The sequence below is a fragment of the Notechis scutatus genome, chromosome 1, assembly GCF_049901735.1.
Source record: "Notechis scutatus isolate UNSWTSFEM ecotype Mainland chromosome 1, rNotScu1.2, whole genome shotgun sequence".
Taxonomy (NCBI): Eukaryota; Metazoa; Chordata; class Lepidosauria; order Squamata; family Elapidae; genus Notechis; species Notechis scutatus.
Window position 1 is genome coordinate 40,696,677 of NC_142009.1, and position 27,837 is coordinate 40,724,513.

General features: G+C 36.1%; 1 protein-coding gene across 6 annotated transcripts in view; it reads right to left on the reverse strand.

The window, feature by feature from the left end:
• Positions 1-27,837, reverse strand: part of NINL (ninein like) — a 43,869-nt gene that overhangs the window by 10,892 nt on the left and 5,140 nt on the right. For 5 of the 6 annotated variants that reach the window (XM_087961560.1, XM_087961591.1, XM_026684521.2 and 2 more), the window contains exons 2-18: positions 23,740-23,941; positions 21,789-21,885; positions 19,831-20,006; positions 19,170-19,236; positions 18,240-18,430; positions 16,989-17,144; positions 15,606-15,773; positions 14,470-14,606; positions 14,014-14,154; positions 13,122-13,296; positions 12,473-12,580; positions 11,807-11,896; positions 6,895-7,048; positions 6,009-6,118; positions 5,003-5,346; positions 2,621-2,722; positions 1,818-1,887 (exon numbers count right to left, since the gene is read on the reverse strand). In XM_087961560.1, coding sequence (XP_087817686.1) covers positions 1,818-1,887; positions 2,621-2,722; positions 5,003-5,346; positions 6,009-6,118; positions 6,895-7,048; positions 11,807-11,896; positions 12,473-12,580; positions 13,122-13,296; positions 14,014-14,154; positions 14,470-14,606; positions 15,606-15,773; positions 16,989-17,144; positions 18,240-18,430; positions 19,170-19,236; positions 19,831-20,006; positions 21,789-21,885; positions 23,740-23,919 — 2,466 coding nt within the window. In that variant the 5' untranslated portion in view covers positions 23,920-23,941. The remainder of the gene's footprint in view (positions 1-1,817; positions 1,888-2,620; positions 2,723-5,002; positions 5,347-6,008; positions 6,119-6,894; positions 7,049-11,806; positions 11,897-12,472; positions 12,581-13,121; positions 13,297-14,013; positions 14,155-14,469; positions 14,607-15,605; positions 15,774-16,988; positions 17,145-18,239; positions 18,431-19,169; positions 19,237-19,830; positions 20,007-21,788; positions 21,886-23,739; positions 23,942-27,837) is intronic. The other variant, XM_087961600.1, reaches the window with a different exon arrangement.

A 27,837-nucleotide genomic window follows, 5' to 3' on the forward strand; every position in this document is an offset into this window, starting at 1 on the left:
ATGCCGCAAGACAGAGGTTAGAAAAAGGGGGTAGGAAGATTTGGTGGGGGAAGAAAGAAAGGGAAAAGGCGGAGAAAAGCCACAAAGTTTTAAAATTAGATGGGAAAAGAGGAATCTTTTTAGGGATAATGGGTAAAGCATAAATTTTTTAAAAAAGATTCTGCAAGGTACACAAGATGGTATTGTAACATTTGTATTAGAAATAGAAAATTAGAATGGCTTAAGAGTTAATAAGAAATTAAAATGTTAAAATGTTTAATAATGATTGATTTTTAAAATGTAATAAAATATTGAAGGGGAAGACAATGAGAATGCTATAAGATTTATTATTTAGATTTATTATTTAACTACGTATTTAGGAGGATATTATGTATTTAAACATTTTTGATTTTTACTCTGTTTTTATTGTTATTAAAAGTAAAAATTAGTAGATAGAATGTACCAAGCAGAATCAAATTGGGTATTAGGTGTTATTTTAAATGTTAATCTAATTAATTTAGGGAGAGGATAGAAAGGCATCATACTCTGATTAGTGATTTCAGGAGAAATTCCTTTTTTTTTTTTTCATTATAAGGAATGAGATAGAGGGATAATAAAGGATGGGCAAAAGATACAAATATAATGATTTAAATTAAGATGGATTGAATAAGATAGAATTATGAAGAGTGAAATGTGTGGAGAAGTTTATATAGAAGATACAGAATGGTAAATAAAATAAGTAATGATCTGTAAGATGAGCATGAATATAATTAAAGCCCATATAAAGAGAGGTACCTGGGGCCAAGTTACTTTACTAAAAGATTTTTATATGTATGTTTGTGTCTGTTTATGTCTTTGAGAGTATTGGTGAAACCTTGTAGAAACATAGAAAGAGAGTGACGATAATCAAGTCAGAAAGAAATAGATGAAATAATATAGAAATGTATTGTATAAGATAAGGTTTTATCTGACTTGTTAAATCTATAATGGAAAAAGGTTCAAATATGTAATGGTTGATGATGATTTGTTTGTTTTTTGAAATTAATAAAACTTGCTTAAAAAAAAAAAAAATCCGAAAGGCAAACGGAAGGCTTCTTCCAAACTGCGAAAGTAATTAACGAAGTTTGACCCGAACAAGGATCTCTAGCTAACATGCCTCCTTATATTCCTTGAAGGGGCGTGTCAGTCTCTCTAATTAGTCTCTGATTTGACGTTTTCTTTCAATTTGTGTTTGACGTCTCAGCCTACGTCTAGTCCTTGCATCAACCCAACATTCGTCAGTTTGATCATCACTCAAAGACTCTGGCACGTTCTGTGGATCAGCTGCTGACACCTGAGGCATAATTGATGTGGAAGGTTCGGGAGAGGATGATGATTCTGATGCTTCCTCATCTTCCTGGCTCACGCTGCATCTCCCATTAAAGCAGGCTCAAATCCCAATGCCAAACCCTCCTCAACACTTGAACCTGTGTCTTCTGACACATCAGACTCAAAGCGCACAGCAGGCTCAAACCTCCCAGTCACAACATACATACATACATACATACATACATATATATATATTTGTGTTTTAAATGTATGTCAAATAAATGTTTTTTCTAGAACAAAACATACATACATATATATAAATATATATATTTGTGTTTTAAATATATGTCAAATAAATGTTTTTTCTAGAATAAAATTATAAAATAAAATAAAATAAAATGTCCCCCTGCCCTGTCTGCCTGTTTTTGACTGAAATTTATAACTTCTTGGCTCTGTTTTGAGCTTTCTATTACTGCACTGTTTCAAATTCAGGCTCTGTGAGAAGGCAGATCAAGTGGTACTCTACTTACCAAATCATTTAATTCTTTTATTTCATACATCATCTTCTCTCTTTCCATTTTCAATTCATCAATGTGCTTTCTGAAAAAAAACATTAACTGAAGCATATTTTGTGCATCGATATTATAATGAGATTTGGAATCACTCTAGAAATTCTAATGGTCTTTCACGGATCTACTCTAGCTCTATAATTCTTGTTTATAACAGTGAACTGGCTCAAGACAGGTATAACTGAATCATGTCTAATTTTGAGGGAGCTGGCAGTATCCTCAAGTACCCCTCTTTGGCTAAGATTTCTAACAAACAATGGGTGTTTCAATAGGATGAATATTCATGGAAAAGGAGATTAAAGGTAAACATCTGCTGCCCTACCCACCTTTCTCTCTTGAGTCAATCTTCAAGTTGTATGTTGAAAGCCTGTGCTTTTATGAAACCTAGGCTAACAATTGCTATACAATTCACATTTCTATTTTTCCAGTATTAACTGAGCATCCCCTATTTGCAAAAGAATATTATACATAAAGTATATTTCACAGCATTATCATAGTAAGAAACAAAGTATTTTCTGAACTTGTTTCCTGGAGTTCAAATCTAAAACCTAGGAACTGCACCAGATTTGGAAGGACTAGCATAGCCAAATGGCATTTCTTTGTGTTATGGTTCAGTAGCTAAGCTGGGTGTGTCTCTTTGCGACCTCAGAGATAATAGCATTTTTCAAATTTTAATTTCTCTCCTCCCCTTGCATGTTTCTCCTCCTAAGTTAAGGCATTTCATATGCAGAATTTAATATACAAATGAAATGAAAAATAATTACCTGTGCTTTTGGTTTGTGTCACCAATCTCTATATCTCGCTGACATTTTCCAAGTTTATTTTTTAAGAAGATATTGTCTTCTGAAACCCTGCGTAGTTCCATTCTGCATAGCAAAAAAGAAAAAAATGAAATTGAATTTGTTCAGGCTATAAAAGAAACTCTTGTGGTAAGTTAGACGCCATTTTTGTTGGAAAATGGACTAAAAATAAATAGAAAAATATAGAAAATAGAAAATAATTTTCAAGTAGCTAAAAATTTACCAAAAGGAAAGTTATAATCTCTTTCCTGAAATTATAGATAAGAGTAATTTTACTAAATCACAATTATTTTAAATAACATATTTTTGGATAAAACTATCTTTAGCTACACCTTTTGCAATAAAGTACATTGCCAAACCAAATATGATAATCAGATGTTATGTACAGATTTTGTGTCTTAAAGGTTAAATGCTAAAAATGCCACAAGCATTAAGAAGCACTCTACTCAAACAGTATCAATATCTGTTTGGCAAGGTGAGATAGCATTACATCACTAATGCTAATGTCCACCAAAATCTCTTGTCCTTGCTAATAATCCCCAAAATAGCTTTCCCTGACATGGTAGTTCTAGATATATTCCAATTCATCCAAATACATAAAAATTACTGGGATCTTGGTATTTTCTGAGCTGGACTTTTTTCTGTAGAAGTTTCTACAGGTGACATCACCAGTGCAAGAGAAAGTGAAGTCTGTTTATTCTTTACATAAGTGTCTTAATTTGCCAGTTTTGTTTGGGCTGTATTTTTTTTTTCCTTAGTGGTTCCTTGGGTATTATTTCTTCCTGATTGTTGGACAAAATGATTTTTTTCCACAATGTGTAAATAAATTCTGGAATTCACTACCAACAAACTCACTTTCTCATGCACTACTAATATCACCTATTCAGATAATAACCATGCTTAGAGAACACCAAAGATCCAACCCTGAGCTACATATATTCAATATTCTTTTAAGCGAGAATATATAAAGCAGTGAACAGTTGTGGATCTTTCTTTAGACTTTGAGAGAATATGGTTTCTCCAAGATTATTTGTGGAAACTATCTAATCTCAAGGAATTGTACAATCTTTAACCATCTCAGTTTTGTTTTAATGATTACTGACACCTCAGTTCAGTCCCGTTTGGTTTGTCAAAAGCATCAGGACCTGACACATATATCTATTTTCCATAGTCCTAGAAACTGAAAATAACAAATTTAGTAATGTGAAATGAGGAAGGCCAAAGTTACCATACAGACTTGTTTGCTCAAATAAACCTCCTTTAGCTGATAGGGTGTAGATCTGGTAGCACTATAATTCCCAGAATTCTCAGCCAACCAGACTGAATAGTTCTACCAGATACTAATGAGAAAGGAATACTTCAATTGGCCGGCTTAAAAAACCTCTAAGTGCTTTATAGCAGGGGTCCCCAACCACCGGTCCGTGGACCGGTACCGGTCCGTGGAACAAGTCCTACCGGGCCGCTGGCTTGCTGGGCACCGCCATCTTGTTTTGATGAAAAAGTGCTTCCGGTGAGCTTTTCCAGGTAGAAAGCTCACCGGAAGCACTTTTTCGCATTCAAAACAAGATGGCGGTGCCCAGCTGATGGCTCGGTTACCGGCCGCACCATAAAAAAGGTTGGTGATACCGGGCCGCGGCGTAAAAAAGGTTGGGGATCACTGCTTTATAGAATTAATTATAAGCTAAGGTAGTCACTATATGCATCATTTTAGGAGCCACCTAAAAAGGCAGCACACAAATGCACATAAACAAATAAAAGATAATTACTGTGAACGGATTTTTGTTATTTTTGAAAATATTCAAGCTAATTAGGTTGCATATAAAGAATAACACAAAGAAATACCAACTAACAACTTTCTAGTTCAGATGATCACATTTCACAAAAATAGCCCTATCATTTTGATATATGATGAAAAGAAAAGTGTCTATATGTAGTTATACAAAGTTATCTTATTACTAAAGAAAGATGTTGCTATAGCTTTTTATTGCTGTCTTCCAATGCTGTATCAGCAAATGGTAGCACCTGATGGATCTTGGCTAGGCTTTGAAGCCAAGCAGGGTTATGCCTGGTTATGCAACCAGGAAGATATCAAAGAATGTCAGGGCTATAGACTGAGAAACTGAAAAACATTCTAAAAGAAACCAGTAACAAAGTTATTTTTTTATTATTGCCAATCAATGGCAATTGATTATGCTTGAGTTGAAGCAGTTTTTTACCTTTTATTTTCCTTTTAAAGATTCAACTTCACATATTAACATAGCAGATTTTTTCCTACATATGCATAAAGAACTACTATTAGTACTGGCAAGTATCCATATTTAGAATCCTAAGAATATGCTTCCAAACCTCATAAAATGTATCTCCATTTCATGCTTCATCTTCAAGTCATCTTCCAATCTTTCCCTTTCCTGGGCCAGCCTCTGACCTAAGTTTGATATTTCTTTAGCATAGAACTGCTCCATTTCTGTCCTCTCCTTCTCAAATCTCTTCATTTCTTGAATAGGATCTAGCTTCTGAACCTGGCTTTTCAAGCCATCAATCACTTCCTGGCATTTCTCATTCAGTTCTTCCAGGTCATTCTTTTGTTCTTCCAATTCACTAATCTTGATCTTGAAACTTTGCTCAATATCCTTCCTTTCTTTCTCAAAATTATTTTTTATTAGTTCTATTTCCCGTTCATAGTAATTGACCTAGAACAGTAAATTTTAAAAAAATCAGAAACCATTTCAAAATATTTATTTAAAATTTAAGTGATTTACTCATCCAAGAAAGTTGACATTTCCAGTGCATGGAATTTATATACAAAACAATAGCTATCTTTTTTAAAAGTGTATCTTGTTTTTCTAGAGTTTGCATGGTTTGCATGAATTAATTTAAAATGTGTTATCAATTTGTTTAAACCAGGGTTGTCAAACTCATGTTGTCACGAGGGCATCACGTGATGTATCGGGACTTTTTTCCCCTTTGCTAAACTGGACCTGGGTGTGGCCAGCGCGTGATGCATGTGGGCTGTGAGTTTGACAGTCCTGGTTTAGACCATGCCTGCTCTCCATTATAAAATTACACTCAGAAGTCCTTTTATAGCATGGCTTCTATAATACAACATTTATTAGAGTGATTTCAAAATGCTAAAGTGAGCAATTAGCTTAAATAAGTTTATATAAATCTTTACTTAGATTGGAGAAATGGTGATTGCCATTCTACCAACAAAACTTAGAAGACTATGAATAACTCAACAGTGCCTCTATTGAAACTACTCTGTGGAGTTATTACATGCAAAAAAAATGAGTTCTGCTGATTTTAAGTTCTGTACTTGTAGATTGGATATTAAGTATTGAGTCTTCCTACTTACCTTAGTTTCTAGCTGTGTTTTTATAGTTCGATTCTGTTCTTTTAAGTCTTCCACCAGAAGTTCTGTTTGTATACTTACTGAATAGGGATCAGATGTTATGAAAATGTCATCTGTGAGTAAATGTATTATTAGAAAAACATGGAGACAAAAAAACTATTACTGATTAACCCCTAGCTACAAGAGTAGTGGGTTAAATCATGGAAGCTATATTACAAAAGAAAATATCTAGGAGAAAAAATAACCACAGCCCTAAAAAAGTTGTTTGCAAATACCATAGGGTCCCAGATTGGAAGAATAAAAAAAAATTACAAATTATATTTTTGATACTGGTATCTTACTTATAAAGGAACAGATTGGATTAGATTAGGCTTATTTAAATTCTATGGTGCTTGGGAGGTTTTTAGACAATATATATGATTATTCATCCTTTTACATTTTGGCCTGTGGTTGGTAAGTGCTGATATGCAAGAAAATGATCATCCTTTTCAATGTTGTCTTAAAAGAAACATAGTCAATGATTTAATATAGTAAAAAACTGTTTTAATATTAAAAGAGAACTTGTAGCCTTCATCTTCTAGCTGTAGAGCAAATCAAGATTGGATGCAATAAATAGTAAAATAAATGCATCTTTTGCTTTAACACTGAATTAAGCAACAGCAGTAACACAGCAGTGTCTGGAGCTCAGCTGTTCTCCTATGAGCTGTTCAGCTGTTCATATCTTCTTGCATGAACAGTCTTTCCCATCCTGATGAAGTCCAGATGTGTTGAATCATCTTCTAGAATTCCTCTATGTGGACAATTCTGGAAGCAAGCATGCAATACATCCAGATTTCAGCAGGATGCAGAAAGCTGTTCTGAAGAACCATGCCTGATTTGCATTACTCACCTATAATGCTAGCTTTTTCATTTCCAGGTAAGAACCTTTCTCCAGTGTTGTTAGTCTTCCTTTTGCAGCTTGGTAGGTTAGGCTTGTTTACATGCAGCAGGGATCTCAGTTTTTCCACCTCCATCTGCAGCTCATCATTCTTGTCATGCATTTCCTATAAGCAGCCAGAAAACAACAGTGAAATGCACAAAACAGATGTATGTGGTGGGATGAACTGCAACTTCAGAACTTATCCATATTTGCTTATAATCATTCTTACACAAATGGGATAACAATAGAACTGTTACCTCCAGAATTGTACTTAAAAACCTCCACAAAGAAGAGAGAAATTCAGCAACCACAAAACAAGTAGCCATAGGTTTCATCTAAGTTAGGTGTGTTCAATCCACAGCACATGGACTACATGTGGCTCTACACATCTAATTAATTGGGGAAACTGCTGGAATCCTGACACTAATAATGCAACTCCACAAGGTAATAAAAAATAAAGGAAGTTTATTATTTCTATACATTAAGACTATTATTTATTGTATATGAATCCTAAGACAACTCCTCTTCAGGCAAGCCAAAAGATTGGACAACCATGATCTATGTTCTTTTAAATACAAGTGGTTTAATGATAAGAAATATTAGTTTAGGCAAGTTTTCAATGGTTTGAACCATCATCTGTTGCAGAGTCTTCATATAGGGTGACTGAATCCTTTCAAGCTTCTATACATGTTGATATCACACATTTCATTGAATACAACAAAACAAGGTAGAAGATAGTGAAAACAACACATATTCAACTCCCTGTAATATACTTTATCATGGGGCAAATGGTAACAATATTGCTTGAAACAAAGGTAAATACACTGCTCAAAAAAATAAAGGAAACACAAAAATAAGACATCCTAGATCTGGATGAATGAAATATTCTCATTAAATACTTTGTTCATTACATAGTTGAATGTGCTGACAACAAAATCACACAAAAATTATCAATGGAAATCAAATTTAGCAACCCATAGAGGTCTGGATTTGGAGTTAAATTCAAAATTAAAGTGGGAAAAAACACTACAGGCTGATCCAACTTTGATGTAATGTCCTTAAAACAAGTCAAAATGAGGCTCAGTAGTGGGTGTGGCCTCCAAGAGCCTGTATGACCTCCCTACAACGCCTGGGTATGCTCCTGATGAGGTGGCAGATGGTCTCCTGAGGGATCTTCTCCCACACCTGGACTAAAGCATCCCCAACTCCTGGACAGTCTGTGGTGCAATGTGGCATTGGTGGATGGAGGGAGACATGATGTCCCAGATGGATTCAGGTCTGGGGAACAGGCGGGCCAGTCCATAGCATCAATGCCTTCGTCTTGCAGGAACAGCTGACACACTCCAGCCACATGAGGTCTAGCATTGTTGTGCATTAGGAGGAACCCAGGGTCAACTGCACCAGCATATGGTCTCACAAGGGGTCTGAGGATCTCATCTCGGTACCTAATGGTAGTCAGGCTACCTCTGGCGAGAACATGGAGGGCTGTGCGGCCGCCTAAAGAAATGCCACCCCACACCATTACTGACCCACTGCCAAACCGGCCATGCTGGAGGATGTTGCAGGCAGCAGAACGTTCTCCACGGCATCTCCAGACCCTGTCACGTCTGTCACATGTGCTCAGTGTGAACCTGCGTTCATCTGTGAAGAGCACAGGGCGCCAGTGGCGAATTTGCCAATCTTGGTGTTCTCTGGCAAATGCCAAACGTCCTGCACGGTGTTGGGCTGTAAGCACAACCCCCACCTGTTGACGTTGGGCCCTCATACCACCCTCATGGAGTCTGTTTCTGACCGTTTGAGCAGCCACATGCACATTTGTGGCCTGCTGGAGGTCATTTTGCAGGGCTCTGGCAGTGCTCCTCCTGTCCCTCCTTGCACAAAGGAGGTAGCGGTCCTGATGCTGGGTTGTTGCCCTCCTATGGCCTCCTCCATGTCTCCTGATGTACTGGCCTGTCTCCTGGTAGCGCCTCCATGCTCTGGACACTACACTGACAGACACAGCAAACCTTCTTGCCACAGCTCGCATTGATGTGCCATCCTGGATGAGCTGCACTACCTGAGCCACTTGTGTGGGTTGTAGACTCCGTCTCATGCTACCACTAGAGTGAAAGCACTGCCAGCATTCAGTGACCAAACCATCAGCCAGAAAGCATAGGAACTGAGAAGTGGTCTGTGGTCACCACCTGCAGAACCACTCCTTTATTGGGGATGTCTTGCTAACTGCTTTCCACCTGTTGTCTATTCCATTTGCACAACAGCATGTGAAATTGATTGTCAATCAGTGTTGCTACCTAAGCGGACAGTTTGATTTCACAGAAGTGTGATTGACTTGGAGTTACATTGTGTTGTTTAAGTGTTCCCTTTATTTTTTTGAGCAGTGTATACAAACAGGAGTGAATCAAGCTGTAAACTCAGTGATACAATAACATGAAGCCATGCTTGTCATCTTTTTTCTGTGGGCTGAATTTTAACAAGATAGGCAGATAAATTTCTTTTTTTTCTTTCAGGGTTGGGGGAATAAAAACTGTGTTTATTTTAGGGCACGCACTACAATTTTAGTGAGTCTAATAGTGCCATCATTTTGGCAATCATGTTCAAGAGAGGAATTGAGGGCTGCACAGCAAAAAAAAACAACCTTCAGAGCCACAAGGCGCCCATTCCTGGCATAATATACAGTAAATTAAATCTTAGATAACCAAACAAAATTCTAGTTTGATTTATTGTAAATATATAACAGGGATTTTTCTTTACCCTGTCAAAAAGGAAGTGTCCACTACTATGAGTGAATTATTGTTATCCCCACTCATATGTCTTTCTTATTTACTGTTAGACGTTAAGTCAATTTAGTTCTGCAATCTGCATCCTCCCTTATCTCTTAATCTAATCTTGGAGAAGCCTGGTTAGGTGAGCCAGCTTTAAAATGTTCTTTAAAATGAATCTGGGAACAAACCTGAAGACCTGCATGACACAAGATAGAGGTTGAGAGTCTAAATGGAGCTTTTCTGATGGTCAGTTTTTCTGTGCTACAAACACCAATCCTTGCTCAGTCTCTTGAGGAATAAGAACAAGCTCCATTAGGGCTGACAAAAATATAAAGCATCTCAAAGCAGCCTAAAAGAAAGCCTTCACTTTCCAGTGTTTCTTTTTAATGTGTACATGAACATTATTTTTACTTGTAAAATGTTGTGCTTGCTTTTTGCAGTAATGTGTACATGAATATGGGGGAGGAAACTTCTGACCATTCTAACCTTTAACATCCACACAGAGGCCAAGATCCAAGAGTCCCATTGGCATAAATAAGCATCTCCCATTGAGAACTAATATGCTGACCAGATATGATGAAATATAGTCTGAATTCCCAGGTGGGAGAAGCTGCATTCCAGAGGAACAAGAAGTAGCCGAATTTACATAGTTTGGTTGAGAGGAAAAGGGTCAAATTAGCTCCTCCCTAGAGGTTCCCAGAGTATTTCTTTGAGTAGTTTGCTTTAGTTTGGAAAGATTTCTGACTATAGGTGAGGAACAATAAAAGAAACTGCTTAAAAGTAACTCTGCATGGGTTTCTTGGTCTTTGGGCCTAATACCAAAGCATACAAAGTTTAGGATTCTACCAATAGCTACAGTTCAAAGCACATATGCTAACTTTTAAAGGTTCTATTTTGTATATAGAAAAGTATTTCCCTACATGAAAAACAAAGATTCCCAATGCAATAAAAATATTGAATTGAGCTCAAAGAATTTTCTTCTGAATTCAAAAGCCCGTTTTATACCAAAATTCTAGTAAAAGTTTGCACATCCATGCAAGAAGAGCACTGGGATTCCTTTTATTTAATATACAATCTTATGGAATGTTGTACTATCCCAATTGTGCAACAATCCTGGATAATCATATTTGTTTAGAAGCAATGTGTGAACATTACCAACAACAGATGTTAGATGGATCAAACATGCAAGATCAGATATAGCAATTCCATTTACAAAAGAAGTTCTTAAGAAACCGAAAATTCCATGCACAATATCTTTAGATTTTTGTTTTCTTTTTTTTACAAAATAAACATTTCTTTCCATTTTGGCAAACACTAACATTAGTAGTACAGCTGTTGAACTGAAACACATATTCAAACATCAAACCCAATCAATTCTCAGAAGATCTGAGCTTGCTAGAAATGCTGACAAAAATAACTGGTTATTTCCTTAGATAGCAAGGGGCACATAGTTGGAGTTTCTGAATGTTAAGCTGACTAGATTCAATGCCAAGAGTATTCAATAGTTGTCTATTTCACAAGGTACTTATGTCATACAGAACTATTGAAATAAAAAAAAACAAAGTTTTCAAGGTTATCATAACAGGCAGATTGAAAGAAATATTCATTACAAATATAGGAAATGAGCACACTTAGAAATGCAATGCTCACCTTCACCCTCTATGATTAGGTAGGCAGCAGCAAATTGAATGTATGTGGAAACAAAAAAGGGAAGGGAATTGAGTGGATGGTGGAATGCATGAAATAATGCACAAGAGGGTTCTATTTTTAGAACTCTCCATTAGCCCGCCACCTACCAATGGATCTCATTATGATTTTCCAACAAAAAGCAGAGAAATGAAAATAACAGTAACAGAATGTTCCCAGATATATACCAGGCAACTAGGCATCTGCTTATCATGATTCAGATGGACTATCTCAATAGTCAGGACCATTATGTTTTATATTATTGTAGAAGAGATTTATTAATTCAATAGTAAATGATTAGTAAAAAGGTTCCATACAGTCGTTAGTAAAGGGAAGAGGGACAAAGTTGTGAAATATGGACAATTTTCTTCCTGCTCACCTCATTTCTGGCTTTCCACTATGCATATTTATAAAGTTAAAAATAAACCACTTACCCTACATTGCAGCTCATATTCCTGAATGACTTTAGCAAAGCGTGCTTCTTGATCATATTGTTCTGTACTGTATGGATCCAGTAACCGCAGCTGAAGCAAATATGATTGTTTTTTTTTAAATAATGTAGTATATTGTTCCAAAATTGGAATTAAAGCCTTTGAAGTTACCTCTAAAATCACCTTGAGCTACATTTTATTTTTAATTTATTTCCTTTATAACGCTGTCCAAATCTACAAAACAACTCTGGGTAGTATAGAGTAATCAAATCTAATGCATCAAAGTTATAGCTATCATCATGAGCAGATCAAACTTGTACAGAAATAGTTATGCCAGAGGGACTTTTAAAATATTTTTGTCTTTTTATTGTCCTTACAGACATTTTACCAATGCTTACATGAAAAGTAAATGATTGCTTTATGTAAATAATATGTAACCATATTCAGAATAACTATTTAAAATAAATTATTAAAAGAAACATTTTAAGAGGGCCTAGGTATTTTTTAATGCAGCATTTTTCAGACAAAAGTTTGAAAAAAATGAAATTCTTCATCATTACTAACAAAAAGACTGAATATTTATGTAGGAGATACTATAGGCACAAGGCTATACATATAAGACTCTTACTCATTTGATTTTCACACCATTTTTCATCAATATGGAATTACCTTGTCTTTCAAAATAAAATTAAGATCTTGAAGTTTCAAAACTTGATTTTCAGATTCACTCAGTTTTTGAACCACTTCAGCAACTTCATTCTGTAAGCGACTATTTTCCTTTAAAAATACATTCACATGGAAGAAAATGAAAGATAAATAACTTTTTTTAGTCTATTGTAACTTTGAATGGTTAAGTGCAGATTATGTGTACTTTTGCACAATTAGAGACCCTTTATAATGAAAAACTGAGTAAATGATTCATGTCTACACTAAGAACTGACACAGTCTCAAGAAGACATTCCAAAAGTTTGCATATGCTGCAATTCTGCAGCCTTAATGTTTATCTCATGGCTGTGAACCTACATATAACTGTCTGGTGAAATTTCAGAAGTGACAAGTTAAAACTGATAAGATTTGCATTGTACAGGGAAGGAACTATTGTTTAGTTTTACCTATCTCATTTTTTTTTGTCACCATTATCAGTGGGCCCAATTGTACACCTTGAAAGAAAATGGACACAGACTTAAACTGTTCAATTTCTAAGCCTTGGAATTCAACCTTCTTGGATGTAATATTTTACACATGGTCAAAAATCTTCAATTTTAGTACTATGGTTTAGCAGATGTTCTGAACATAAGACAAAAGCCCAAGCCCTTACTTTGATCATCAAGGTCAGCTTCTTCCTTAGACTACAGTCCTCCTCTTGAAGGTATCTGAAATCTGCTTCTAACTTGGTTCTCTGATTTTGCATTTGTTGCATGAGCAATTCCTGTTCCATCTTGACTTCAGACTTTATTGCCATTAGCTTTTCTTTGAAATCTTGCTCAAGAGCTCTGTAATGTAGGAACATCACCACTGAGATTTGTAAGCCTGTTTATTATCTCATTTAAGTATTAAATTGAAACACATTTTGCAAAAAAAAAAAAAACCTATCACACTTTGAAATAAAATGAATTATTTTTAATACTTTTATTTATCAGTCATAGTCTACCCTCCATTTGCCACCATAGGTTAGAACCAATTCAAGTGAAGAAATGCCTATAAAAATCAGATCAGTTTTTTTAAAATGACAATGCTTTTTAAAATTATTGAAACAAGAACTTGCATTTTGGAATGGTTAGATTAAATTCTGTTGATATCATTGATTTATTTTGCCATTTGTCATTATGTGATTTTCCCCATAAATTTTATGAATTAGACATCTTACAAAATATTTATCCATATATAGTTATACACTTTGCAATATTGTATACATAATTAAATACTTTATGAAATAGTTTAAACAGGAATAAAATATAATTTAATTCAAATTAAATAAAATGACAATGAATATTAGAATTTAGAGAAAAAAATTAAGACACCACAAATACTATTTAGAAAGGGAATAGGAATGGAAGAAAGACTGCCTTGACGGAAATACTACCAAAACAACTGGAAAATCATATGATCATCATTTTTATTGTGGCTGTCTGTAATAAGAACTTTTAGTATTTTTATTTGGTATAAGTTTATATTGTGTAATAATTATTTTTCCCAATGACAATAATCACCTGAGTTTACTCTCATTGTGATCCTCCAAAGCACTGTGGTTATCATCTACTTCCTTAAAAAGCTGGCAATTCCTCTTTTTAGTCTTTTCCAGCTCGGCTCTTGTTTTGTTTCTCTCACTGGAAATCCGTTCCACTTGTGCTCTAAAAAGAAAGAAAACACGTTACTTACAACCCCTCCAAATTCCAGTCGTGTTGATCCTGTTAAGGTATCATAGCTCTGCAGACAATATATAAGTATAAATCTAATATATTTAGATTTATATTTGCAACTGGTGATATGTGAAACTATTTAGCTAAAAAGCAGTCTCATGTAACAACACTATGCATTTGTGCATACAGATGTGGTCTTGATGCAAACAACAATTAGATGAATAGGCACTTTATAAGGATGACTTTGAAATTTCTACACATAGTATAACACCATTAGTCTCAAAAGCCAAAGTAAAAACTACTTACTGTAGATGATGAAGTTCATGCTTATAAGAGGCAACAGCTGCCTGTTGAAGTCCATTCTTGGAAGCAATTAATTCATCATCAAGGATCATAGAAAGCTCTAGAAGGTTCACTCGCTCTTCCACATTATAATCAAGACTCTACAACAAGACAAAGTTTGAAAATCAAGAGAAACTAAAACCTAAGTGTCAGCTGGCCCTTAAACTATTATTAATATAGCATTAGAATGTTGGCATTAATTAAATATTAAAAGATAATAGTCATTGGGCTATTTAGTTAAGGGATTGGATTAAAGTTTCAAGGCATATTTAGGAGCAGGAAAGATATTAAACAAGAATAGCAAGAACTGCAACCTGTTAAAAGTTGTGATGTCAGAAAAAACTTTGCAGATTTGCAGATTTGACATAAACGATAAGTATTAAAGATATCATAATGGTTATGATAGGAAAGTGATGGCAAAAGGGTTAAACAAATGAGCTTGTATGAACATGAGCAGAGAAGGGATTAGAGGTAGTCCTTGACTTACAATAGTTTGTTTAATGGCCATTCGAAGTTACAATGGCACTGAAAAAAATGACTTAGGACCATTTTTCACAGTTACAACAGTTACAGCATCCTGATGGTCACATGATCAAAATTCAGGTGCTTGGCAACTGACTCACTTTTATGATGGTTGCAATGTTCCTGGGTCTTGTGGTCCCCTTTTGCGAATTTTTGACAAGCAAAGTCAATGGGGAATCCAGGTTCACTTAACAACCATGTTACTAACAATGATTCACATAAAAACTGTGGCAAAAAAGCTGGTTTAAATGGGGCAAAATTCACTTAACAACATTGTGATTTGGGAACTTGGCAACTGGCCTGAATGTCCTGCAGCCATGAGATCATCGCTTGTGATCTTCCCTGTCTGCTTCCCACAATCAAAGTCAAGGGACCTTTGCAGGTTCATCAATTGGACTGAGTGGCTTGTCCTTCCTTCGTTTCCATGTCCAGTCAATGGCAGTCAGTCCCAATCAGACACTCAGTCCCAATCATATTTCCTTCCATTTTTCTTATCAATATATTAAATCCTTTATTATGAAAAAAAAACATCATGCTAAGAATTCCGAGGAAAACCACCAAACAACCGTTACAGATACCTTAAAAATCTCTTTGCAGTTTTCAACCCCTTCCCAGGCCCAGATGGAGACAACTTGCTCCACACTTGCAAAACCACTGCCATCGTTAATGCTGGAGAAAAGATTCAAAGCCATTGAGTTCGTGAAAAGAGATGGAGTCGCAGTTCGTTGCCCATTGTCTTTTGAAATCTGCATGATGTGGAGGAATAAAACAGCGGTAGAGAGAGGAAAAGTAAGTGAGTCAGTTTAGGTGAATGGGGAACAAATATTTAGGAAAGAATTTAAAAACAACAGGTAGTAACATCAAAAAATCCTAAACTCATTATTTAGCTACAACGTCTAGTTGACTTTGTTCAGAATGGGGAACTCAGCAGACTGTGCCTGTTAAGTGCTTAATGAGAGATAACCAGTGAACTCCAGGTTCATTGGTGAGATTACGAATTTGGGAATAAGACATATGAAAGGAAACTAATGGCAGTTCTGCATAATTACCAAGAAAGTTTCAGAAATATCACCAAGAGTCAAGCCTAATTTGAAAGAGTTTTTATTAAAAAAATTAATTTGTAGAAACCCACTTGGACTCAGTAAGCACTGTTATCCTGTGTGTGGGTGGTTTGGGGTTTTTTTTTCTCTTTTAAATCAGCTTTGGAAACCTGCTTTTTCTAAAGCAGAACGCATGATCTGGAAATATAGATTTAGGTGTTTTTCCTGCATCAACGGGAGGTATTCAATCATATATTTGGGCAAAGGGTTAAGTGAGGAAGGTCAATAATTAAGCCAGAATACATTTAATGACATACAGAGCAGCCTCTGCATCTATTAGATAAAATAAGTTAAGAGAAAGTCCAATAATTTTGTTATATTGACCAAAGCTTCCCCTGAAGGCTGCTGGACCCAAGCCATACACATTGGATCGCGCCCAACACAAAGTCTTCTCTGACCCTGTCATGCTATATAATTTATACCACTTCCTCTTTCTCCAGGTTGATTCCTATTTCTGTATACGCTTCTATTAGCAATAAAATTTCAAGCTCTGTCCTGCCTCTGGGCAAAACACTTCGGAAAGTATGAAAAAATATACCAAGATTGAGAAAGACTCTTCTAGATCATTATCTGTCTTGATTTTAGCTTAGCAAGATATGCAAACCCACCCATTATAATCTGTTACACATGAACCAGACTATTATAGCTTATTCCACAGACCTTGATTTAAAATACTTTCATAATACTTTGAATCCAACCAATTCAAATCACAAGTTTTCTGCTAGATCTCAGCCCTTATGTCATAAAAAGCATAACACCAGTCTGTACGAAAATGCAACAATTGGAAGCCTTTTGAACATTCAAATATTTTCCCTTTGGAACCAAGAATTCTATAAAGAAAATATTCCTCAGAATAATTACCTGATTAGAATGTGATCTTTGCCTTTTTGATTTAAGTGGGGTGGAAGAAAAAGGACAAGGAATGCAGATGTGGCTGAATAAGCCATGCTGGAATTCCTTTAAGCTTACTCTGCCATCTCCATCACTATCCAATTTGTAAAATAATTCTTCAAGTTCCTATAGAAAAGATAAGGTTTTTAAAGTGTACCACAAGCATTCGTTTAATTTAATTTAATTATAAATTAAAGGGCCTTGGTGGCACAGTGATTAGAATGCACTACTTCTGCTGACTGCCAGCTGTCTGCAATTTGGCAGTTCAAATCTCACCAGGTACATGGTTGACTCAGCCTTCCATCCTTGGTAAAAGGTTGGTAAAATGAGGACTCAGATTGTTGGGGGCAATTTGCTAACTCTGTAAACCACTTAGGGACAGCTGTAAAAGCACTAAATATAAGTGCTATTGCTATTAATTTTGGAATTGAACAGCACATCAATCCATATTCTACAAGGTTTAGTTAATGCAACAAGCAGAGTCTGGTACTCATAACCTGGACAGACTCTAATATGGGTTAAACACCTAACCATCTCACACTGCAGCAGCTTGGCATATGAGTTCAAAGTGGGCCTTACCACCAAAGATATCCAGCATTGGTCTACTAGTTTGAAAATTTAACTTTCTCTGCACAGAATAAAAAAAGGGGGAAGTCCTTGTTTTCTTCATTTACCGAGAAAGACACTGTCTTCCCTCAACTGAAGAAAGAAGCAGTGTATTCTCTCTTACATGCAAGAAGAACTAAGGTGTAAGACTTTCAGAGGGAAAGGCCATCCTTCTCCAAAGCCCCATTCCATGACCTCAAACTAGCTTTCTGCTAAAATAGGGACAATCCAGACGGAAGGCTTGAATCAGTTTCCCACCCCAATGTAATCTAGATTCCAATCCTCATTTGACTATGAAATTGACTGGATGATCTACCTTCCAGCCTTTCCACTGTAGAAGGAAGCTGTGAGAATAAAATACAGGAAGAAAATAGCAGTTTGCAAAACAGGCAAGATATAAGTATAGCATATAGTATATATAAAGCTTCTTCGGATTTATTTAAAATACTAATGTACTATTGGGAGGCAATAATTACAATTGCTAAAGCAGTGCATAGAGAACACTTTGTACACTTGCCAAAATGCTGAATATTTCATATGTAGCCATCATTTTCACATTCAGTCATCAAGTAGACTTTCTGAGATGAGAATTTCCAAAAGTCAAGTTTAACCCACCTCTTTTTCCATCTCTTTGAGTCCAATGTTCTTACAAATAGCATCCAGCTCTTGTTTGTTCAGGTATCCATTAGTTCCAATGCCAAGATCTTCCCAAGTAACCCTAATCTGATTCTCAGTTGTATTCAAATATGAGGTGGAGACTTCTCTAGGATTGTCAATGAGATTATTCTCCCAGGTACACATTTGACCTACAAAAGATTACTCTTACATTAGCAACAGCTATACTTCTAATTAAAAAATATTGTATTTTTTTCAGTAATACTTAAAAACCTCAGAAACAGATTCTTTTATCTCCACTCTCTTGCTTCTATTTAATTCTAAATATGGATATAAAAGAAATCTATCAAGATCTGCAAGACACAGTAAACCAGAATCTACACTGAATCAAGGTTTTATTACAAAAAATTCCCTAATGCTTTTTTAAAAATGTAAAATGAATGCTGGATGGTGGTTAAGAAGTTGGCTTAAAACCTTGCTGTAGCACCTGTGGCAATACTTAGGAAAATGGTTAAGGAAAGAGGAGCTAATTTCCTTCTGAGGTTTTTTCTTCTCTAAGAATATGAGTTCAGAATGTGCAGAAAGGGGGAAGATCGGTGGCTCTAAGTTTTAGAAAGACAGCTTCCATATGGCCAAGATGGAAAACAGAGATTTCACATACTTAAACTAGATAAATAGATATATTGCTATGCTTGGATTGCCTTCCATGGATTCAGTCTATGAGTTTATCTTATCCATTCTTATGGCTGGAATTGAAGAGCAGAATTTGAATCAGATAAGCTTTGTCTACAAGGAATATACTCTGCCTTTCCAATTGAACTTTACCATGAGCTCATCTACTGAATGACATGGCAAAATTGGAAATTCAAGAAAAGAAGCAATAAAAAACATGTTTCAATGTTTGGTACACATTATTTTGCTGAACCCTACCTTGGCCTTCAAAAGTCTGCTGCTGTTCTTCTTTTGAGTTTTCAGCCTCTTCATCTGATTTGAAACTCTAAAAAAGACAATGGAATTTAATGTTCCATAGATTCAGTCCAATAGCCAGAATGAAGGATAGAAAAACAACCAAAGATTGGATGAAGATTGTGTGAAGCTGCCAATACAACTTCAAATCCTTCCCACTGACTTCTGATTTCTTCCAGTGGCCTAACATGAGATACAATACAGGTCAATTGACAATGTGTTAGAGAAGTGACTCTCCTTGAGATTTGGGCGATGTGATGGTCATTAAATGCAAGGGCTGGTTGTAAATCTACTTTTCAGTGCTATCATAATATCACTAACAAAGCAATAATTAAGCAAGGACTATCTGCATCACTGGTTTTTACAGAAGCTGTCAAATTAGGAAACATCAAATTTGACTCTAAAGTGCCATGCCTTTGTTACTAAATACCAGCCAGGTTTGGGGTATTTCCTGAGTGTCTGGAAGAGATCAGAATACAGAAGATTTCCAGAGACTCAGATGGCTATTTCGTCAAGTCCAAGGTGCCACAAATGTAACAAAAGGAACAATTACAACACAGCACATGAGTGGTAGTAAAATGTAACACATCCATTTCAAATAGCTTGAAGATAGATCTCTAAATACCTCCACACTCTCCAAAGAAGTTGAATGTCTCAGCTGACTTTTTACATTTATATTTCTCTGCTCCTCTTGTAAATATTTGGGGGTTTCCAACATGGCACTTTCAAGTTCTGGCCTTGTCCAGCAACCACACCCTTTGGCCTCAGTGATATACTTGGGTTCAGTCTCATCTGGAATAACTAAATTGGAAATACAAGCTCTAATACAAGCAGCAATATGTCCTCTCCTCTCAACCTTCTTTTTCATCCCAAATAAAGTTTTTTAAAATATAACAAACAAACTATGAATTCAAAAACTTGAACTGTTGAGGCCCACTATACTGATTGTAAGCTACTTATACATGCTGTTTAATACTGGCAGTACTCAAAGTTTTCACTCAAAACATGGAACTATGCCCAGAGATAGTGAGCACAGTTGAGAGGATGTCACAAGGTACATTTAAGAACTTCAAGCTAATCCATGGAGGAAACTTCCTAAAGCCATCTAATTCACCATGGTAGAACAGAGTGATGGGTAGGTAGGCATTTGGATCTAATCTAACATTTTTATTTTCTTTCTTTTTACCAATTCTAGCATCATTGCCCCAATAACCATTCAGCTTTTCCATTATTGGTATAACTCAATGTCGGTGAACCTTTTTGGCACCAAGTGCCAAAATGGAAGCGCATGTGCGTGGGGGGGAGCACCAGAAACCAGAAGAGCAGCTCTCCAGCGCACATGCGGGAACACCAGAAACCAGAAGAGTAGTTCCCCGGTGTACACACAGGAGCACCTGAAACCAGAAGAGCAGTTCCCTGGCATTTATGTGCGCACTGGGAAGCTGAGTTTCTGGTTTCGGGTGGGCGCATGCACGCTGGCCATGTGGTTTTCCACGAAGACCAGCTGGCCAGTTCACATGCATACACCAGAACTCAGAAGAGCAACAGGTGACGGCTGGTGTGCCCAGAGAGAGGGCTCTGCTTGCCACTTCCGGCTCACACGATAGGTTCGTCATCACGGCTATAACTCATTCACAGTTGCTGTTCCAAGGATTTCATGCCTTACAACAGTACTCAGTTGATGTCTCAAATTATACTTCTTTTTTCTTTCAGGTGTAACTTTTAATTTCTTATATTTGTTATGCTAAAATAGTAGAAGACATAGAAAATAAGTAAATGTTGAAATCAATAAATAGAACTGTTGGAATAGAACTGTGGAGACCCAGGTTCAGATCTCTATTCAACCATGGATCATTATGTACTAATCTTTCATTCTCAGTGTGATCTACCAAACAGGAGTTGTTATGAGATAAAATAGGGGAGACCCAGATACGTTACCCTGAAATCCCAAAGAAAAAGTAGAATATACAAATAATTAGATAGGGTATGCCACCAGTCCTCTTGGTAATATCCCATATACATACATAAACTTTATACTAGCTGACAGATATGAAAGAACATAGATGAAATCATTTAAACTTTTTGTTCATGAATTTGAGAAATGTATTCGACAAAATAGCAACTATTATGGTTTTATTTCTGGGAATTTCATTATAGAAAGACAACTGATTTAAGTGTACAAAAGCTTACTTTGTATCATTTTCTGAAATTAATCAGTACAAACAAACTCAGTAAGCAATCTTTGCTAACTATGTTTCATTAGTAATCCATCAGGCGGCAAGTCATAATAAAATACATCAGTTGGTGGCTAATCTATAACACAGCCAAACTTAAAGCAGAAAATCCAAAACAAGATAGAAGAGAATATTTGTAGCTCTAGGTTAAATATTTGTAGCTCAGGCTTGGTGCTCTCTGAGTTTGGTAGTTTTCTTGCAGACATTCCATTACTAAATTAAATAACTAGCCTAGCAGTGATGATGTTATCTAGTTTGGTAATGACAAGTCTGCAAGAAAACCACCAAACTCAGAGCACCAAGGACCTCACATCCAAAACAATTTCATGCATCTCAATTATTCATTCACCTGGCTCCAGATAGCTGCTGTCATCATCTGAAAGGCCAAGATGGATAGTCGAAGACAATATGGTCACAAAACCTTCCTTAAACTCTTCAAAATTAACCTAGTAAGAGATAGGAAGAAAAACCATTGTTCAATTGTCTTGAGGAGAATGAAAACTCATTTTTTCTCACTGCTGTGAGACTAGGTTGAAGCTGCCATAACCTAAAGATGAAGCAGGCACTTAAGCTGAGATGTAAAAAAACCAGGAATCCTGCCTAGAAGATCTCTTCAGGGAGGAAGATAAGAAATAAACAAGTTAAGGAAACAAAAGGAAAAATATCAACTGAAGCAGACAAAGGAAACTGGGCCTAAGTACAATATATGGAGAAAAATTCCTTTGGGGATATAAGCGGTCCTGAAGTTGGCTACTCCTTAGTTAGTTTGTTTTTTTTATGCAGACATGGAAGCTTCTCTCTCTCTAGTTAGTGTTGGAAATCTACTTGAGAAGAATGAGGGAAAGCAGAGTTTGTGTGTGTGTGTGTGCGTGTGTGTGTGTGAAAGAGAGAGGGGGGGATTCAAAAAATTTAACTACCGGTTTTGTGGAAATGCTTGGTGGACATGGCTTGATGGACGTGGCTATGTGGTCATGTGACTGGGTGGGTGAGGCTATGTGGTCATGTGACTGGGGGGCAAAAGACAGAAATTTACTTTCCTGAGCACGGGGTTGGACTAAATGACCTCCAGGTACCTTCCAACCCTGGATTGCTGTGCTCTGAAGCTGCATCTAGTGCCAAGGTTTGTAGTCTTTCCTTCCTCTCCTTTTTCTCTCCCTCCCTTTCTTTTTTCTTTTTCTTTCTCTTTCTTTCTCCCCTCCTTCCCTTCCTCCCTCCCTCTTTCTTTCTCTTTCTTTTTTTCTTTCACAGCACCCCCACACACCCCATTTTTGACCTAGTGGGCCTCAGGGAAGCCTCCTGGGTGCTGAAAAAAGAAGCATTTTGAGGGTAAGTACAACAGCAAGGGGGGGGATCAGCTGTGTCACGCAATTTAGATTAGCTAGAAAGCAAGATTTCCTGCTTTCTAGCTAAACTAAATCGCATGGCACAGCTAATCGTCGCCTATTGTTTTATTACTGGTTAGGCCAAACGGGTAGGATTTTTTACTACCAGTTTGGTTGAACCGGGCCAAACCGGTAGAATACCACTACTGGTGTGTGAGCAAGTATATTGTAACCAGTAAAGTTTTGCAGCTGCTTTAAATTTGCTTGTATATTCATATATTCCAAAGAGCCTGATGTCTCTCAAGTCTTCGGTTGGAAGTGATATTTGTGCATCCTTAATTATTTCCCAACTGTCGACGAGGGTCATGTCTGCTCTAGCTATACCCATCTGGAGAACCCAAATAGAATGTAAAGAGGGCTTACAAATCTCTGTGCTTCAATAGGATGTAAGTGTATGAGTGAATGACTGGAAGCCAAACCTGGGAGCATGTGCAACAATATACGGGAGAAGAGACAGTAAGCTAGCAAGAAGCAGGACAATGCAGCATCAAACCCAATCTTATTTTCAGTAGATCTGTTCAAACCTCACATGTAAACCACAGTTTTACTAGAGGAACTATGGAAAACTAATTTGTGCTACTTCTGGATTATAGCTTTACACTATAGAGTCTTCTGTAATTTTAATATACCTTGCATGTTTCTTCTCTTCTGATAATTAAAGTCCTTTAGGGTTGCAGTACCAATGTTTACTACTTACACTTGCTATGTTCTATAACTAACTATACTACTTATGCCAGCTATGACTTTGGGGAGCACCGTAAACATACTGGAAATATTAAATTGACTTCTGCTTTCAGCAGTCTTTCAATGACACCTGTGTCAGTTCGAGAGGACAGCTTGCCAGACCACAAATCAGAAAAGGGCAGGCAGAAAAAAGGCAATTATTTACAGCTCCTTGGAGGTCTTGCAGTTACTTACTCTGGCAAAGTGATTATTTCCCAAAAGTGTTTCCAGAAGTAAGGGGAGCTCTCCCTCCAGATGTAGTTTGTGGCACAACTCAGTCAGCTCCTCCTTGTCCAAATACCCAGTGCCTGTGGTATCACAGCTGTCATACACATCCTTGAGCTGAGAGGTGTATCTGTTCTCTTCCTCACCCATCCCATAGTATACAGCACACAATCTAGGAGGAGTGGGTATTTTAAGGTGAGTTATTTGTTGAGCTTAAGCAGTATGATTGAAATGTATGTACTACTGTAACAAACTACAAATAACATTAGTCAACATGTACATTGTGCAATATTATGAAATTCCAGTTAAAGATTTTAAAATTAACAGATTGAAAAGGTTTCTCATACTTTTTTTGTTATTCTTCAGAATGATCTTCCAAACTTTATGACCTACAAATACCTCCCAGAGACACTAAGAACTTAAACATAATTCTATTTTTCTTTTCCATTGCATAATTGGATATTTCACTGAGTTTCTGTCTTCAGTTACAGGTAGTAGCATTCCCCTGAAGTCAGAGATCAATCTCTATAAAAACAAGTGTTGCATAGTTGTTATGACCTTAACCTAGAAAATTACTTGCTCAGAACTGAATTCAGCCTCATGAATTCACTCAAGATAAGACAGACCATTCTTCACTCTGTTTCATATCTACTCACTACTCAGCCTCTTGCAATCTCTCAACTAATGACAAATTTTTAAAAAGAATTAAGTAGACCACATATTTCCAGCAATTTAATCTGGACCTGAATTAAATTGCATGAATGTGCTCAAACACTAATGAAATTCATATAAACATAAGGAACTGTCTTATACCAAGTCAGATCATTGGTTGATCCAACTCAAGATTGTGTCTACAAGGACTGAGAGCACTTAATTATGGTTTCAAACAAGTCCTGGGTGCCAGCATTGAAGCTGTTGCACACAAAATTTCACTTTGTCACCCATCTCTTTTCCTTCTCCTGATCAGCCTCTAGCAATCTTCCCGCATTAATAAAACTTTCTTGACTTCCACTGTTGCATGTTGCAGAAATAAATTATGGTAATCCATTTTAGCTGGTGGATAAGCTAATGCACCATATTAACCTATAAAGTTGAGTTTGGGGGAAAGATAATATACAAATTCAGTCGTTGGGGTCCCCCTTCACTTTCTCTGTCACCGTATCTTAAAACCATTTGAAGTCACAAATAAAAGATTAAAACAAATGTAAACAATGAAATATAAATGACACAACATATAAAAATATTCACCAGTTCACAGATGAGAATTAATTCAGATCATAATGGAACATATAAATAAAACCCAGAAAACATATTCACAACAATGTTCAACACTAATCAAGACAGCCTCAGTGAAGAGAGAAGATTTTGCTTAAAGTTTATCAAAATTGAAACTCTCCCTTAACAAGGGACGTTGATTCAGTAATCCCTTCAGAGAAGCTGTCTCTCCTGAGTAATCCTTTATTAAGGATCTTTTAATCAGGCATTGTGCTGAATGGAGGAATATATAAATGTGCAAGGCTACCTTCCCCCCCCCCAAAAAATAAAAATAAATGGCTGGACTAATATGAATTACAAATCCAACTATGTCACAGCTCAGACAAGATTCACTTGTCAAAACTCACTCTCGCAATATTTTGACATAACAGAGGGAAATAAGAGATTGGATGGGGAAGCAAATATAGGGGAATTAATACAAAACATATACCATTGTTTTAACTGAAATAATGGGGGCTGGTCTCTTATATGCTGTCATGAGTAACTCCCACTTATGGTCAATTTGCTGATCTTTGGGATAATGTGTTATTTAAGATTGGGGCAACTGCCTGGTTCAGTCCAAATTCACAGCACTGCATAAATTGTGTTGTAACAAAAGAGATCATAAATAGATCAATTCTTTTTTAAAAAACTGAGGAGTCTTCTACTCCAAAGCTTTTTAGGATTGAAGTATCAGTTTCTTTTAGTTTGTAATATAACTCTTTCTTTCCAGAACTATAACCAAGAAAAACATGAGTGAGAAAATGGAAAACTCATCAGTCCATAATTCTCAAAGCTCATTCAAGCAGATTTTCAGCTGATAGAGAAAAAAGGTTGACTCAAAAGTATTCTTGGCCATACAGCAACTGTGCTAATGCTGGAAGGCATATTAAGAATGCCCGAATAAGCATTTCTGCCACAGAGATGCTTATCATACACTTCTTTCAACATTTTAGGGTCAAACCATAGGCTATAATTTATCTCTTATTCCATTTGGGTCTCAATTTCCAGTTGTTGGCTGTTTTTTATCTCCTAAAGATCTAAGAAAAGCAAAGTAAAAGTCTTGCAGAACTAAGGCACGTTCTATAAGGCATATTCTAAAACAGGCATCTACAAACCATAGCCTACATGTAACGTTATATGAGTTTTAGCAAAAACAAATAACTAAATAACTATACATACATACATACACAATATATAAACAAATATTATATATTTTATATTTGGCCCAAGACAATTTCTCTTCACTCAATTCAGCCCAGACAAGCCAAAAAATTGGACACCATGTTCTATAAGGTATGCAAGTGTTTCCATAGTTTTGAAGTTCAGATTCTTAGGTGTAAATTTAGATGCAATTAAAATAGTCTCCTTCAAGTTGAGCTTGATTTCTGATGACTTACACAAATGAACCTCTGAGTAGAAATGCAGAAGATAGTTCAAATGTACAGAATTTTACAAATTGCCCTTAATCTAGTGCCCTCCAGGTGACGGGACAAGAGGTAGTTCTTGACTAATAACTGTTCACTTAGTGACCAAAGTTATGATAGATGTCAGGATATGGATGACCCAATTTGAAGTTCTGATGTCCCTGCCCCCATAGTCATACGATCACATTTTGGGTGCTTAGCAACCAGTCCATATTTACAGCTCTTTGCAGTGCCCAGCAGTCACATGACCAGAATTTATGATTTTTTTTAAAAATGGGAAATTAGCATTTACTTCTGGTTTCTGGAAAAAAACACCTATTGCAAACAATGTTCACTTAAGAATTGACACATTAATTTAACAACACTGCAGTGAAGGTCATAAAATCAGGTGCAGTCACATGATAATCCACTTACAACCAACACGATTTACAACTGTAATTCTGGACTCAATTATGGTCATATATCAAGGACTACTTGCATGTATTATTTCTTAAAAAACAGATCTGAAGCACCCACAGTTGGCTTCTGTTGTGATAAAGCTGAGGAAAGTGGATCATTAATCTGATCAATTGAAAAAATAATAAACTCTAAACAGAACATTAAATGTTAATGTTCAGTACACATTAAAATAATGTTGGAGTATTCCAAAATTGCAATATTAAAGAAGAAACAGACAGAAAATAATCAATTGATAAAACTATACAAAAGAAGAAAAATCTAACCATATATTAAATGGCAACATGGAACTAAAGGAGAAGTCAGACAAGGCAAATTTTATAAAAATTCACAAAACCGCTTGGGTGTAGCCAAGGAACAGGCATGTGCACATACTCTGTCTAACAGTGATGTCTCCACAAAAAGTTAGTACTTAATTGTCTTCTCCAGTTAAACATGAGAGACAAATGGATTTAGGCTTTGCTTTTCAACAGAATTCTGCTTGTCCTTCAAAGTCAGAATTAAAATAGTTCTATTAGCTTCTGGGCTGAAACAAGATTTTTGCTTTCTTTTCCCAGAATATTTCAACATACTTCTAAAATATAACATCAGAAAAATAATACATTTCTGTCAATTTTTTCTATTATTGGAAATCCTAATTTTTTTCCATTAGATACCTGAAATTTCTGCTATAACCTAGGGAGGTTAATAAAGTACCTTTCAGTTAAAACTCATCTCAAAGCTCATAGAAGAAAAACAAAGTACATGTGTATTCATAATATGTTGAAAACAGTATAGGAACCTAAGCACTTATCAGTGCAAATAGCTAACAATAGTTCTTTGCAAAACTAATGTTTACTCTTTGGAAATTAAATTACCAAGAATTTAGGGCAGTTATCTAAGTGTGTTTGTACAACTTTAAATTGGTTTAAATCTCAAGTTCAGCACAAAT